The sequence below is a fragment of the Erpetoichthys calabaricus genome, chromosome 5 (assembly GCF_900747795.2).
Source record: "Erpetoichthys calabaricus chromosome 5, fErpCal1.3, whole genome shotgun sequence".
Lineage (NCBI taxonomy): Eukaryota > Metazoa > Chordata > Cladistia > Polypteriformes > Polypteridae > Erpetoichthys > Erpetoichthys calabaricus.
Genome location: NC_041398.2, coordinates 242829088 through 242843426, shown reverse-complemented (window position 1 = coordinate 242843426; position 14339 = coordinate 242829088). Strand labels below are relative to the sequence as shown.

The 14339-nt window shown below is 43.7% G+C and overlaps 1 protein-coding gene across 2 annotated transcripts in view; it reads right to left on the bottom strand.

The window, feature by feature from the left end:
- The window catches only part of prmt9 (protein arginine methyltransferase 9), a 131691-nt gene that overhangs the window by 103202 nt on the left and 14150 nt on the right, over positions 1–14339 (bottom strand). For both annotated transcript variants that reach the window (XM_028802710.2, XM_028802712.2), the window contains one exon: positions 4092–4240. In XM_028802710.2, the coding sequence (XP_028658543.1) occupies positions 4092–4240 (149 nt within the window). The remainder of the gene's footprint in view (positions 1–4091; positions 4241–14339) is intronic.

Genomic DNA, 14339 nt, shown 5'->3' with positions numbered 1-14339 from the left:
CCAGCCCACCACAGGGCACACACACACACTAGGGACAATTTAGGACCGCCAATGCACCTAACCTGCATGTCTTTGGACTGTGGGAGGAAACCCACACAGACACGGGGAGAACATGCAAACTCCACGCAGGGAGGACCCGGGAAGCGAACCACAGGTCTCCTAACTGCAAGGCAGTAGCCTACCACAATGCCGCCCAGGATGACATAGTATTTATGCAAAATGGAGCTGGAAAAAGTCTTTAAAATGATATGAGAACCATTTCTGTGCAACTTATATTTAGGGAGATATAGCTAGTCAAAGTTACAATTCTGCCCTGTAAGTTCAAACTTTGTCAGCATAAATCTCCCTTAATACTGATCCAAGACACGTGCAACGTCAGCTCAATGGTTCACACATACAGTACAACCAAATCAGAGTGCCTCGTTTCGTTAAAATCTGTGATAATGAGGTCCATAAATATGATGATTTGACTGCTGACATGGAATTACCCACAAGCAGTCTTGAAAAAATACACTGTATTGCCGAAAGTATTGGGACGCCTCCCTTAACACGCACATGAACTTTAATGATCTCCCAATTAATAATACATAGGCTTTAATATGGAGTTGGCCCATCCTATGCAGCTCAAACAGCTTCAGCTCTTCTGGGAAGGCTTTCCACACGGTGTAGGAGTGTGTTGATGGGAATTTGTGACCAGGAGAGCATTTGTGAGGTCAGGCACTGATGTTGGACAAGAAGGCCTGGCTCGCTCGCAGTCTCCTCTCGAATTCATTCCAAAGGTGTTCTGTTGGGTTGAGGTCAAGCCTCTGTGCAGGCCAAACTCGCTCCTCCATTTCTTTACAGACTTTGTGCCCAGGTGCGTGTGCAGTCATGTTGCCATCCCCAAACTGTTCCCACAAACTTGGCAGCATGAAATTGTCCAAAATGGCTTTGTACGCTGAAGCATTAAGAGTTCCTTTCACTGGAACTAAGGGGGCCAAGCCCAACCCCTGAAAAACAACCCCACACCGTAATCCCCCCTCCAGCAAACCTTACACTTGGCACAATGCAGTCAGGTGAGTCCCGTTCTCCTGGCCAGACTCGCCCATCGGATTGTCAGATTCGTCACGTCTGCACTGCTCTCGAGAGTCCAGTGGCGGTGAGCTTTACACCACTGCATCCGATGCTTTGCATTGCACTTGGTGATGTTTGGCTTGGCTGCAGCTGCTCGGCCATGGAGACCCATTAATCCCATGAAGCTCTTTCTCTCTACGCTGCACTGTTCTTGAGCTTTTGGAAGTCTGTAGCTATTGACTCTGCAGAAAGTTGGTGACTTCTGCCCACCTCAGCATGCGCTGTCCCCGCTCTGTGGCCTGCCACTTCATGGCTGAGTTGTTGTTCTCAATTGCTTCCACTTTGTTATAATACCACTAATGGTTGACCGTGGAGTATTTAGTAGCAAGGAAATGTCACGAATGGACTTATTGCACAGGTGGCATCCTATCACGGGAGCCCACGCTGGAATTCACTAAGCTCCTGAGAGCGACCCATTCTGTCACAAATGTCTGTAGAGGCCAGCAGTCTGCAAGCCGAGGGGCTCGATGTTATACACCTGTGGCCATGGGAGTGATTGGAACTCCGGAAATCAATGATTTGGAGGGGGGGTCACAATACTTTTGGCAATATAGTGTATATAAAATGCACCAATAAATGGAAAATCTTTTTATGAAACTGTAAAAATTAACGAGAAATTATTCGTGATAGTCTTCCATGAATCTTTATTAGTCACACTCTCACTATGGATCAGTCACCGACTTCTTGGCACTCTTCATCTGTGGAGTTATAGCAGGTTAGATAGAATGACTTTCAGTGTAAATCCAGTTTAGACTGCAATATAAGGAGCACTAACGCCATATTCTGTAAGCTCAATTCTCAGCCAACACTTAAAGATGTCACGTTAAGTTTCAGCCTATTCACAAGATGGCAGAGCAGCTTAGAATGGCAGAACAAAATGTCTACATTTAAAATTTCACACTTCAGTTTTACATTTACGATTTTTAAATCAGAGATCTTAATATTGATTCTCTTCTTCATTTTTTGTATCTATAGTGGGTATAGAAAAGAACCCCCCCTTTGAAATATTCCCTTTTTTTTTTTTGCTTTACGGCCTTAAATGAAAACTCACAAACCAGTATTTCTTCCCAGCTTTACTTACTCAGTGCAACCGATGACATAAAGATATCACAGCTACAGTTCAGTTATAACAAATCAAAAACAAGACCTACGGAGATGAATAAAGGACCCCCCCCCATGTCAATGTCATTTTGTTGACCCCCCCTTTTGCTTTAATGACAGCCTTGAGTCTGTTGGGATTCTTCTCTATCAGTTTTGCACACCTAGATTGTGTAATATCTGCCTGCTCTTCTTTACAGTTTCACTGTTCAAGTTCGCTCACATTGGATGGTGAGTGTTGGTGGTCTGCTATCTTCAGATCTCTCCACAGATTTTCAGTGTGATTTAGGTCTGGGCTCTGACTGGCCACACCAGGACATTCACTTTTTTCTCCCTCAGCCACTGTGTGGTCCATTTTGCCGTGTGCTTCGGGTCATTGTCGTGTTGAAAGGTGAACATTCTGCTCAAATTCAACTTTCTGGCAGAGGGTAGCAGGTTTTCAATCAAGAATTTGATGGGATTTTGCCCCATCCATTTTTCCTTCTACCCTAACGAGGCCCTGCAGCAGAGAAACACCCCCATGACAGGATGCTGCCCCCTCCATTCTTTACTGTAGGTATGGTATGGTGTAGATGGTGAGCTGCATTGGTGTACCGTTTGGTGTTGAGGCCAAATAATTTGATTTTAGTCTCATCTGACCATAAGACCTTTTTCCACTTGGCATCAGAATCTTCAAGGTGCATTCTGACAAAGCTCAAACGAGTCTTAATGTGGCCTTTCTTGAGAAGTGCGACCCTCCTGAACAAGCCACAATTGTGGAGAGCTTGTGAAATTGTTGTCACATACACACCATTAATGACCACTCTTTGCCATCAAATCTTGTAACTCCTGCACAGTGGCCATTGGCCTCTTGGTAGCCTCTCTCACCAGTTTCCTCCTTGCTCTTCCATCCAGTTTGGAGGGACGGCCAGATCCAGGGAGGGTCCTAGGAGTACCAAACACTTGTCACTTCTGTATTATGGACTTTACTGGGCTCCTTGGGATTGATGAAGCTTTTGAGATTTGTTTGTCTCCATCTCCTACCTTATGTCTGTCCACAACTCCATCACGGAGATCTTTTGAAAGTCACTTGCCACCCACAGTCAGTTGTTTGCTGTCAGTCGCACTACCAAGAAAGGGAATGAATGCTCCAGGAACAACTTCACTAATCACATGGATTACAGCTGATCACAGGTGGAAGGAAGACAGTAACCGCAATGAAAATGGTGGGCACTGACACCTGATTGAGTTTAGGAGGGGGGGATCCTTTATTCATCTCAGTAGGTCTTGTTTTTGATGTTTTAAAATTCTTCTGAACTGTCGCTGTGATATCTTTCACTTGGATGTTTTAGATTGTATTGAGTAAGTAAAGTTGGAAAAAATAATTGGGTTGTGTGTTTTCATGTAAGGCGGTAAAGCAAAAGAAATGGGAATATTTCAAAGGGGGGGATTCTTTTCTATACCCACTGTAACTGCAACGGGTCTAATCATCAGCAAAGCTCACCTCTATAATTTAACAATGAAGTGTATGTCTTTTGCTGCAGTGGGTTGGCACCCTGCCCGGGATTGGTTCCTGCCTTGTGCCCTGTGTTGGCTGGGATTGGCTCCAGCAGACCCCCGTGACCCTGTGTTCGGATTCAGCGGATTGGAAAATGGATGGATGTCTTTTGTTTTGTCTGAATGAATTCCCATTTTACTTATGCAGTGTAACACCCCTGAAATACCAGGATGGGCTAAAGCTCACACAGATGTAAGGTAGTTCTGTTTGGGCAGGTGAAGAACACGCAAACAAAATTCTTACAATGCAACAGTTGTCCATTTTCCATTCTCTTAACGTACCCAACCACCCTTGCTCCCGTTTCACTCTTGGAGATCCAACAAACTTAAGTGCGAAGACAAACCTGAAAAGATGTTCTCCCATGCTGTTCAAAATAACTTCATCGTCTGGAAAGAGCTCAAGTGCTTGCTCGTAGCAATCAAACAAATCCTGTATGCGACTTAAGGAGCCCAAAACATCAGCCCATTTGAAGAGAGTGAATCGAAAACTTTCCTAATGGTGGGGGAAAAAAAAGACAACAATGCAAGAATGAGTAAGTGTGTCTGCCATGTCCGAGTACTTACTGCTGTCTGGATGGACACTGGCATTACGTAACTCTTTACTGGATAAGCACATTAGAAAATGGATGGAAGAAAGAACCGATATGACAAAAAGAAAAAAAAATGTCCGTCCAACCAATTCAACAAGGCAAGGAAGGACCCCGTGATGATCAGAGGTGACTGTGTGCAGAGGGTGCAGACTTATAAATATCTGGGAGTGCAGCTGGATGATAAATTGGACTGGACTGCCAATACTGATGCTCTGTGCAAGAGAGGACAGAGCTGGTTATACTTCCTTAGAAGGCTGGCGTCCTTCAACATCTGCAATAAGATGCTGCAGATGTTCTATCAGACGGTTGTGGCGAGCGCCCTCTTCTACGAGATGGTGTGCTGGGGAGGCAGCATAAAGAAGAGGGACGCCTCACGCCTGGACAAACTGGTGAGGAAGGCAGGCTCTATTGTTGGTATGGAGCTGGACAGTCTGACATCCATGGCAGAGCGACGGGCGCTGAGCAGACTCCTGTCAATCATGGAGAATCCACTGCATCCACTGAACAGGATCATCTCCAGACAGAGGAGCAGCTTCAGTGACAGACTGCTGTCACCGTCCTGCTCCACTGACAGACTGAGGAGATCGTACCTCCGCCACACTATGCGACTCTTCAGTTCCACCCGGGGGGGGTAAACGTTAACATTATACAAACTTATTGTCTGTTATACCTGCATTTTTATTACTCTTTAATTTAATATTGTTTTTTATCAGCTGCTGCTGGAGTATGGGAATTTCCCCTTGGGATTAATAAAGTATCTATCTATCTATTGTAAGAAAGGCACTATATTGCGCCCGACCCGGCACAGACTTGACACAAAAGATTTTTTATTTTTCTTCAGCTGGAAATCCCCGTAATCCCTCCAGCCACAACACAGTCCCAAGCACTGGGGCACCACACTCCCCTCTTTCTCTCTTCCACCAGCACTCCTCCACAGCTTCGTCCTCCTTCCACCCGACTCTGGCCGCTGAGTGGTGGTTGCTGGCTCCCTTTTATCAGGCACCCGGAAGTGCTCCAGGTGGTTGATTAGCGACATTCCAGCTGCACTTCCGGGTAAGGTGAAACCAGTAAACCAGTGCCCAAAAGGGGCCGGCCGCTCCTGTTGCAGCACCCACTGGTGGCGCCTGCGGAACCCCACAGAGCTGCACAGAACTCCAATCCCCATGAAGCCCTGGGGTGTCCAAGTCACCGCTGCAACCCAGGGAAGCTGCCATCTAGAATCCAGGGGGAGATACTGGCCTTCCCACCCTTGTCCTCCTGGCAGATGTGATGAAGGGGCGTCCCGACCAGGCCATCCGTCATACTATCTATCTATCTATATACTGTAGTGAAAGGCAACCTTTTTTGAGCTGCGACGCGCCAAGTCCAAAAATGTTCTTTCGTGGCGCACCTGAGGGACTGCCCATAAATAAGTTTACTGTGTTGATCAGCGGTGTCAGAACGAAAATTAGGTTAATTTTTCCATAGTAATACTCAGACGATTAAGTGGCGAGAGCTGCAGCTACAGCGATACTCTCTTGTCGGCAAGAACCGAAATGTAGCGTTCGTATTTTCTCGTTCTATATTTGCTCCGCCTTCTTCTATCCGTACAGTAAGAGAGATCTTCTAACAACGAGTCTTTTTAAGTCTCACGAGATGTGTTTTTGACACCGCTGGTGTTGATATTATGATGAATGGTGAACAGCGAAAATTTTAACTTGCATGCAAAATAAATACATTCGTTTATTCAACAATCTGATTAACCGTTATCTGTTTTTCCAACATAAAATATTTTTTTTTTTTAAACATTATCTTTTTAGTCGACCAAAAGTTCAAAAACACTAGCAATTTTAAATATTTTACAAAAGTTTTCACGGAGCCCCTAGAAAATACCGCGGCGCACACCGGTTGCCCGACAGTGATCTACTGCCTGCAATTGTACTGAAATTCAAGGACTGAGAAAATGTGAAGCCAGTTTCTTAGTAAAAGTATGAAAGATTATGTAAATGCATCTGCTTTTCTGTTGTGCCATTTTTTTGCATGTGTTACTAATTACAGTGCTGTTCTAACAATCTGACATCTGTAAAGGATTTTACAATTTTAAATATCCTCTCAGAAACAAATCGAAACTGACATAATTCACTTTCTGATAAAAACAGAACGGCATTCTTAAAGTAGTGACCTTCCCATTTGCTGGAGGATCATAAAAACGCAGCAAAAGAAAATGGACGTTTATGAATTTTTGACCCTGCAGATTACTGCTGTTGAAAACAAAGAAGCCACAATACTTTAATTTAACAAAAGGAGGTCTTTAATAGCATTAATGCTGATCCAGAACTTTACGCTCAAGTTCTGCAAATAATGGGGACTGCAAAAAAACAGCAAAATGATTTCATCTTACATCATGTTAAAGATGTCTAAAAAGGGGACACAACAGTGTGAAGAGTTGGGGTGCCGTGCATAAATAAACTGCTCAACAAAATGTAAGGAACACTTTGAGAACACATCAGATCTCAATGGGGAAAAATCCTGCTGGCTATCTGTACTGCTATGGACTGATATGGTAATGTGTTAAGAATGAAAGGAAGCCACATTGTTTGATGGAAATGAAAATGATCAAGTTATAGAGAGCTGAATTCAAAGACACCCCAAAAATCAAAGGGAAAAAAATGATGTGGCAGGCAGGCTTGTCCATTTGGCCGAAATGTCATTGCAGCAACTCCAAATCATTACTCAGTAGTTTGTATGAAACCCCCCATGCCTGACAACGGATGGTGTTCTGGGGGATCTCCTCCCAGATCTGGACCAGGGCATCACTGAACTCCTGGACAGGCTGAGGTGTTGGATGGATCCAAACATAATGTCCCACCCAGAGGTGTTCTATTGGATTGAGGTCACGCGAGTGAGCGTGGGGGCCACTCAACGGTATCAATTCCTTCATCCTCTCACCACATGAGGCCAGGCATCGTCGTAAACCAGGAGGAACCAGCATCGGCTCTGACAATGGGTCCAAGGATTTCATCCCGATACCTAATGGCAGTCAAGGTGCCGTTGTCTAGCCTGTAGAGGTCTGTGCGTCCCTCCATGGATAGGCCGCCCCAGATATACCATCACTGACCCACCACCAAACCAGCCATGCTCAACGACGTTACAGGCAGCATAACGTTCTCCACAGCTTCTCCGGACCCTTTCACATCTGTCACATGTGTTCAGGGTGAACCTGCTCTCTTCTGTGAAAAGCATAGGGCCAATTCTGATATTCTATGGCAAATGCCAATTGAGCTCCATGGTGTCCACTACAGGATGTCAGGTCCTCAGGCCACCCTCATGAAGTCTGTTTCTGATTGTTTGGTCAGAGACATTCACACCGGTGGCCTGCCTGCTGGAGGTCATTTTGTAGGCTCTGCCAGTGCTCATCCTGTTCCTCCTTGCCCAAAGGAGCAGATAGCGGTGGGTCCTACTAATGGGTTAAGGACCTTCTACGAGGGGCCCTGTCCAGCTCTCCTAGAGGAACTGCCTGTCTCCTGGAATCTCCTCTATGCCCTTGAGACTGTGCTGTGAGACACAGCAAACCTTCTGGCAATGCCACGTATTGATGTGCCTGCCATCCTGGAGAAGTTGGACTACCTGTGCCACCTCTGTAGGGTCCAGGTATGGCCTCATGCTACCAGTAGTGACACTGACCTTAGCCATATACAAAACGAGTGACAAAACAGATGAGAAGGGAAAAAATGTCAGTGGCCTCCCTCCACCTGTTAAACCATTCATTCCTGTTTTGGGGGTCGTCTCATTGTTGCCCCTCTAGTGCACCAAAGCAGCTGAAACTGATGAACAAGCCACAAGGGGAGGAAGAAACAAAACTTTCTATTGAAATGCCCTGTGAATGAAAGTGACGAAAACGTGGCAAAAAAGAAAGAAACTAGTGAAGAAGAAAATTAAGTTAAGCAAAAGTGAAGTGAAAGAAAAACATAATACAATACGCTAAATAGATGTTGGCGGAGCCGATTATTTCTTTAGATTCTCTTTTATATATTAGGTTTTATTTTGTTTGTATACAATTTGTTCATTATAAATACATTTTTCTTATGTTGAAAACATTTAACAAAAAATTGGGGTGGTTTTTGGGGGCTGGCATGAAAATCTCATTACAATTAATTTCAATGGGGAAAACTGATTCGAGATACAAGCATTTTGACTTACGAGCTCGGTCACGGAATGAATTAAACTTGTATCTCAAGGTACCACTGTACAAGAAAAAAATTATTTTTTAATTTTTACTGCATTTTTGAATAAACTTGTGTCACTTAAAAATCTTTTTATAATATACAACGGGGAAAATAAGTATTGAATGCGTCAACGTTTTTCTCAGTAAATAGGATTTCTAAGGGGGCTACTGACATGAAATGTTCACCAGACGTCGGTAACAACCCAAGTAATCCACACATACAAAGAAACCAAAACAAATGAGTCCATAAATGAAGCGATGTGTAACAAAGTGGAATGACACAGGGATGGAGTATTGGACACGCTTACTGAAATGTATTTAATACTCAGGAGAAAAGTCAGCTTCAAGACGCCTCTATATGGAGATACGAGTCGCATGCATTGCTCAGGTATGATTTTGGCCCATTCTTCCACACAGACTGTCTTCAAATCTTGAAGGTTCCAGTGGCCTGTCCTATGAACTCTGATCTTCAGTTCTTTCCATAGATTTTCAGTTGGATTCCAGTCGGCTGATTGACTGGGCCATTCTAGCAGCTTTATTTTCATTTATTCTCTGAAACCAATTGAGAGTTTCATTGGCTGTGTGTTTGGAGTCCTTGACTTGCTGAAATGTCCCCCACTTGTTTCGTCTTCAACATACTGATAGATGGCAGCAGATTCTATTCAAGAATGTCCCGCTACATTTCTCCATTTATCCTTGCTTCAATTCTATCAAGTCTGCCAGTGCCATATGCTGATAAACAGCCCCACACCATGATCCCATACAGTGCCATTTCTCCTCCAAACATGGTGTGTGCAATGACATCCAAACAGTTCAATTTTGCTTCCATCTGACCAGACTCTATTCTCCCGGTATTTCATTGGCTTGTTTAAATGTTGTTTAAACGAGATCCAACATGCTTGCTTTTTCTTCGGCACGGTGAGCATGCATACAGTTGTGCTTGAAAGTTTGTGAACCCTTTAGAATTTTCTATATTTCTGCATAAATATGACCTAAAACCACAGTTTTCAAACTTTTTTGAACAAGTACCACTCCGCGAGAACCAGTAAAGTGAAGTACCACTGTCAATGAATCGTTAATTTACACACGTGTTGTTTTGAAGAAAAAGTCACTATAATGACTATAATTATGACGTTATAAGGAAATGGGTGCCCGCGCTAATAAAAGCCGGCTTGGAGTCTTCCACGCATTTACAGTAGTATACTTATACTATATATGATTATATGCAACATATTGGCATTCTAGCAACATCGATTCGTGGAAAATAAAGGACCACACGAGTACCACTTGGCATGACTTGAAGTACCACCAGTGGTACGCGTACCACAGTTTGAAAACCGTGGACCTAAAACATCATCAGATTTTCACTCAAATCCTAAAAGTAGATAAAGAGAAACCAGTTAAACAAATGAGACAAAAATATTATACTTGGTCATTTATTTATTAAGGAAAATGATTGAATATTACATATTTGTGAGGGGCAAAAGTATGTGAACATTTGATTTCGGTATCTGGTGTGACCCCCCTTTGCAGCAGTAACTGCAATTAAACGTTTCCAGTAACTGTTGATCAGTCCTGCACACCGGCTTGGAGGAATTTTAGCCCATTCCTCCGTACAGAACAGCTTCAACTCTGGGATGTTGGTGGGTTTCCTCACATTAACTGCTCACTTCAGGTCCTTCCACAACATTTCAATTGGATTAAGGTCAGGACTTTGACTTGGCCATTCCAAAACATTAACTTTATTCTTATTTAACCATTCTTTGGTAGAACGACTTGTGTGCTTAGGGTCGTTGTCTTGCTGCATGACCAACCTTCTCTTGAGGTTCAGTTCATGGACAGATGTCCTGGCATTTTCCTTTAGAATTATCAGATATAATTCAGAATTCATTGTTCCATCAATGAAGGCAAGCCGTCTTGGCCCAGATGCAGCAAAACAGGCCCAAACCATGATACTCCCACCACCATGTTTCACAGATGAGATAAGGTTCTTATGCTGGAATGCAGTGTTTTCCTTTCTCCAAACATAACACTTTTCATTTAAACCAAAAAGTTCTATTTTGGTCTCATCCGTCCACAAAACATTCTTCCAATAGCCTTCTGGTTTGTCCACGTGATCTTTAGCAAACTGCAGACGAGCAGCAATGTTTTTTTTGGAGAGCGGTGGCTTTTTCCTTGCAACCCTGCCATGCACACCATTGTTGTTCAGTGTTCTCCTGATGGTGGACTCATGAACATGAACATTAGCCAATGTGAGAGAGGCCTTCAGTTGCTTAGAAGTTACCCTGGGGTCCTTTGTGACCTCGCTGACTATTACACGCCTTGCTCTTGGAGTGATCTTTGTTGGTCGACCACTCCTGGGTAGGGTAACAATGGTCTTGAATTTCCTCCATTTGTACACAATCTGTCTGACTGTGAATTGGTGGAGTCCAAACTCTTTAGAGATGGTTTTGTAACCTTTTCCAGCCTGATGAGCATCAACAACTCAGATTTCCTCAGAAATCTCCTTTGTTCGTGCCATGATACACTTCCACAAACATGTGTTGTGAAGAGCAGACTTTGATAGATCTCTGTTCTTTAAATAACACAGGGTGCCCACTCACACCTGATTGTCATCCCATTGATTGAAAACACCCGATTCGAATTTCACCTTCAAGCTAACTGCTAATCCTAGAGGTTCACATACTTTTGCCACTCACAAATATGTAATATTCGATCATTTTCCTCAATAAATAAATGACCAAGTATAATATTTTTGTCTCATTTGTTTAACTGGGTTCTCTTTATCTACTTTTAGGACTTGAGTGAAAATCTGATGAGGTTTTAGGTCATATTTATGCAGAAGTATAGAAAATTCTAAAGGGTTCACAAACTTTCAAGCACAACTGTAGAAGCCATGGTGGTTGAGCGCATTACTTATCGTTTTCTTTGAAACAACTGGACCTACTAATTCCAGGTCTTTCCGAAGCTCTTCGACACCTCTTCTGATTCTTCTTTTGACTCCTCTGTCAGAAATCTTGCAAGGAGCACCTGGTCATGGCCGGTTCAGGGTGAAATGATGTTCTTTCCACTTCCGGATTACGCCTCAACGGTGCTCACTGGAACATTCAGAAGTTCAGAAATGCGTCTGTCACCAATGCCATCAGTGTGTTTGTGAAGGTCTTGAGAGAGCCCTTTGCTGTTACCCATCATGAGATGCTTCTTGTGTGACACCTTGGGAATGAGAAACCGTTTTATAGGCCATCAATTGGGACTAAACCAGTAGATATTCATTTGCACTGATAGGAGACTATCAGGATTACTTTCTAAATACTCACAGATTTCAGTGGGTTTATTGCACCACCTTTTCTTCATGTGTTCAATGCTTTTTCCCTGCGTCATTCCACTTTATTACACATAATTTATGGACTTGTTTATATGTGTGGATTACTTGGGTTGTTACCGACATCTGGTGAAAATTTCAGGTCAATAGCCTTATTAGAAATCTATTTACTGAGAAAAATGTTGACGCATTCAATACTTATTTTCCCCGCTGTATATTTTTTAGCCACCCTGATGCCACATTCAAGATTCAAGAGTATTTATTGTCATTTCATCCATATACAGTAGTACAGCATACAGTGAAAAGAAACAACGTTCCTCCAGGACTGTAGTGCTACATAAAACACAGGACTACGAAGAATCCATGACACATAACATAAAGACACGTAACAGATAACAAGGTGCATGTGAGTCAAATGTGCAAACATGTGCAACACTGCAGAACAGAACACATATATCAGATATCATTCCGGTCCATGAGTGTTCAGGAGTCTGACTGCTTGGGGGAAGAAATTGTTACACATTCTGGTGGTGAGGGCCCGAATGCTTCAGTACCTTTTTCCCAATGGCAGGAGTGTAAACAGTGAGTGTGAAAGATTGGTGGCAATGCTGGTGGCTTTGTGGATGCAGCATGTGGTGTAAATGTCCATGATGGCGGGAACAGGGACACCGATGATCTTCTCAGCTGTCTTCACTATCTGTTGTAGGGCTTTGCGATCCCTGACCGTGCAATTTCCAAACCAGACAGTGATGCAGTTGCTCAAGATGCTCTCTATGGTTCCTCTGTACAATGTTGTTAGAATAGCTGGTGGAAGATGGGCTTTCCTCAGCCAACACAGGAAGTTTTTACCGTTTTTTTTGTACTTTATTTCACCTTATACAATTTCTTGTATTAGGAATTTGTTAGTTTTCACATACCCCTAGGGGTCAGAGCGCAGGGTCAGCCATTGTACCGCCATTGCCCGTGGAGCAATTGAAGGTTAAGGGCCTTGCTCAAGGGCCCAGCAGAGTAGGATTTCTTTTTGGCATTGATGGGGATACCAGCGCAGATCCTTAGCCTCAGAGCCACCATTCCGCCCTAAAGAGGCTACAGAGCTGGTGTTGTGGGACCAGGTGAGGTCATCTGCCAGGTGGACACCCAGGAATTTGTCGGGAGTAATTTATGACGGACGGGTATCAGCAAGAGTGATAGGGAAGGTCTACAGGACGGTAGTGAGACCAGCTATGTTATATGGGTGGGAGACGATGGCACTGACCAGAAAGCAGGAGACAGAGCTGGTGGTAGCAGAGTTAAAGATGCTAAGATATGCATTGGGTGTGACGAGGATGGACAGGATTAGAAATGAGGACATTAGAGGGTCAGCTCAGGGAGGACGGTTGGCAAAGTCAGAGTGGCGAGATTGTGTTGGTTTGGACATGTGCAGAGGAGAGATGCTGAGTATATTGGGAGAAGGATGCTAAGGCTAGAGATGCCAGGGAAGACGAGAAGAGAAAGGCCTAAGAGAAGGTTTATGGATGTGATGAGAGAGGACATGCAGGTGATGGGTGTGACAGAACAAAATGACAAGGACAGAAAGATATGGAAGAAGATGATCTGCTGTGGCAACCCCTAACAGGAGCAGACAAAAGAAGAAGAAGACGACGACCTCCACAGTTGAGCCATCAATGTTCAGTGGTCTGCGGTGGGTTGGCACCCTGCCCTGGATTGGTTCCTGCCTTGTGCCCTGTGTTGGCTGGAATTGGCTCCAGCATACCCCCGTGACCCTGTGTTCGGATTCAGCGGGTTGGAAAATGGATGGATGGATGGATGGATGTTCAGTGGTAGATTGTCACTCTTAGTCTTCCTAAAGTCAACAATCATCTCCTTTGTTTTGTGTACATTCAGAGACAGGTTATTGGCTTTACACCAGTCCTTGACACATTACAAAAACCTTAACTTGGTCGAGAAAGTGACTTGACAGAAATGACATCGGTGACAGAGTGGAATCAAACCTGCGATCTTAAAGTGACACGTAACTTTCATTCAGGTTCATTTCTCATTTCAGAAAATCCTAACTACGGTACGGTGAAACGTTACTAGTGTGAAGTAGTAGAAATGTGCATTTGTTTATTGGAGAATTGAACCTTCGATCTTTCTTAGAAAAGCTCAACACTTTATCCACTGAGCCAAAATTGCTAAATCATTGAAAAGAACATTTCACCAAAATTGTACATAAATATGAAAAATTGGTAAAATTAAAAAAAAAAATTAGTTTGTGTACATGTGGTGTAGCGGGTCCACAGCTCAGCTCAAAAGGCCAGTTTTAAATACATAATCCTTAAAGAGGGGAGGCGTGGTAGTGTGGCCGGAGCGGTTCCCAGGAGTTTCAAGATGCGGGTGGTCCTTGCTTAAGTGCTCAGGAGAGGAGTCATCTGCATCCGTAGTTGATGCCGGGAGCTGCTAATCGCCACACCTGATCCACGTACCCGTAATATAC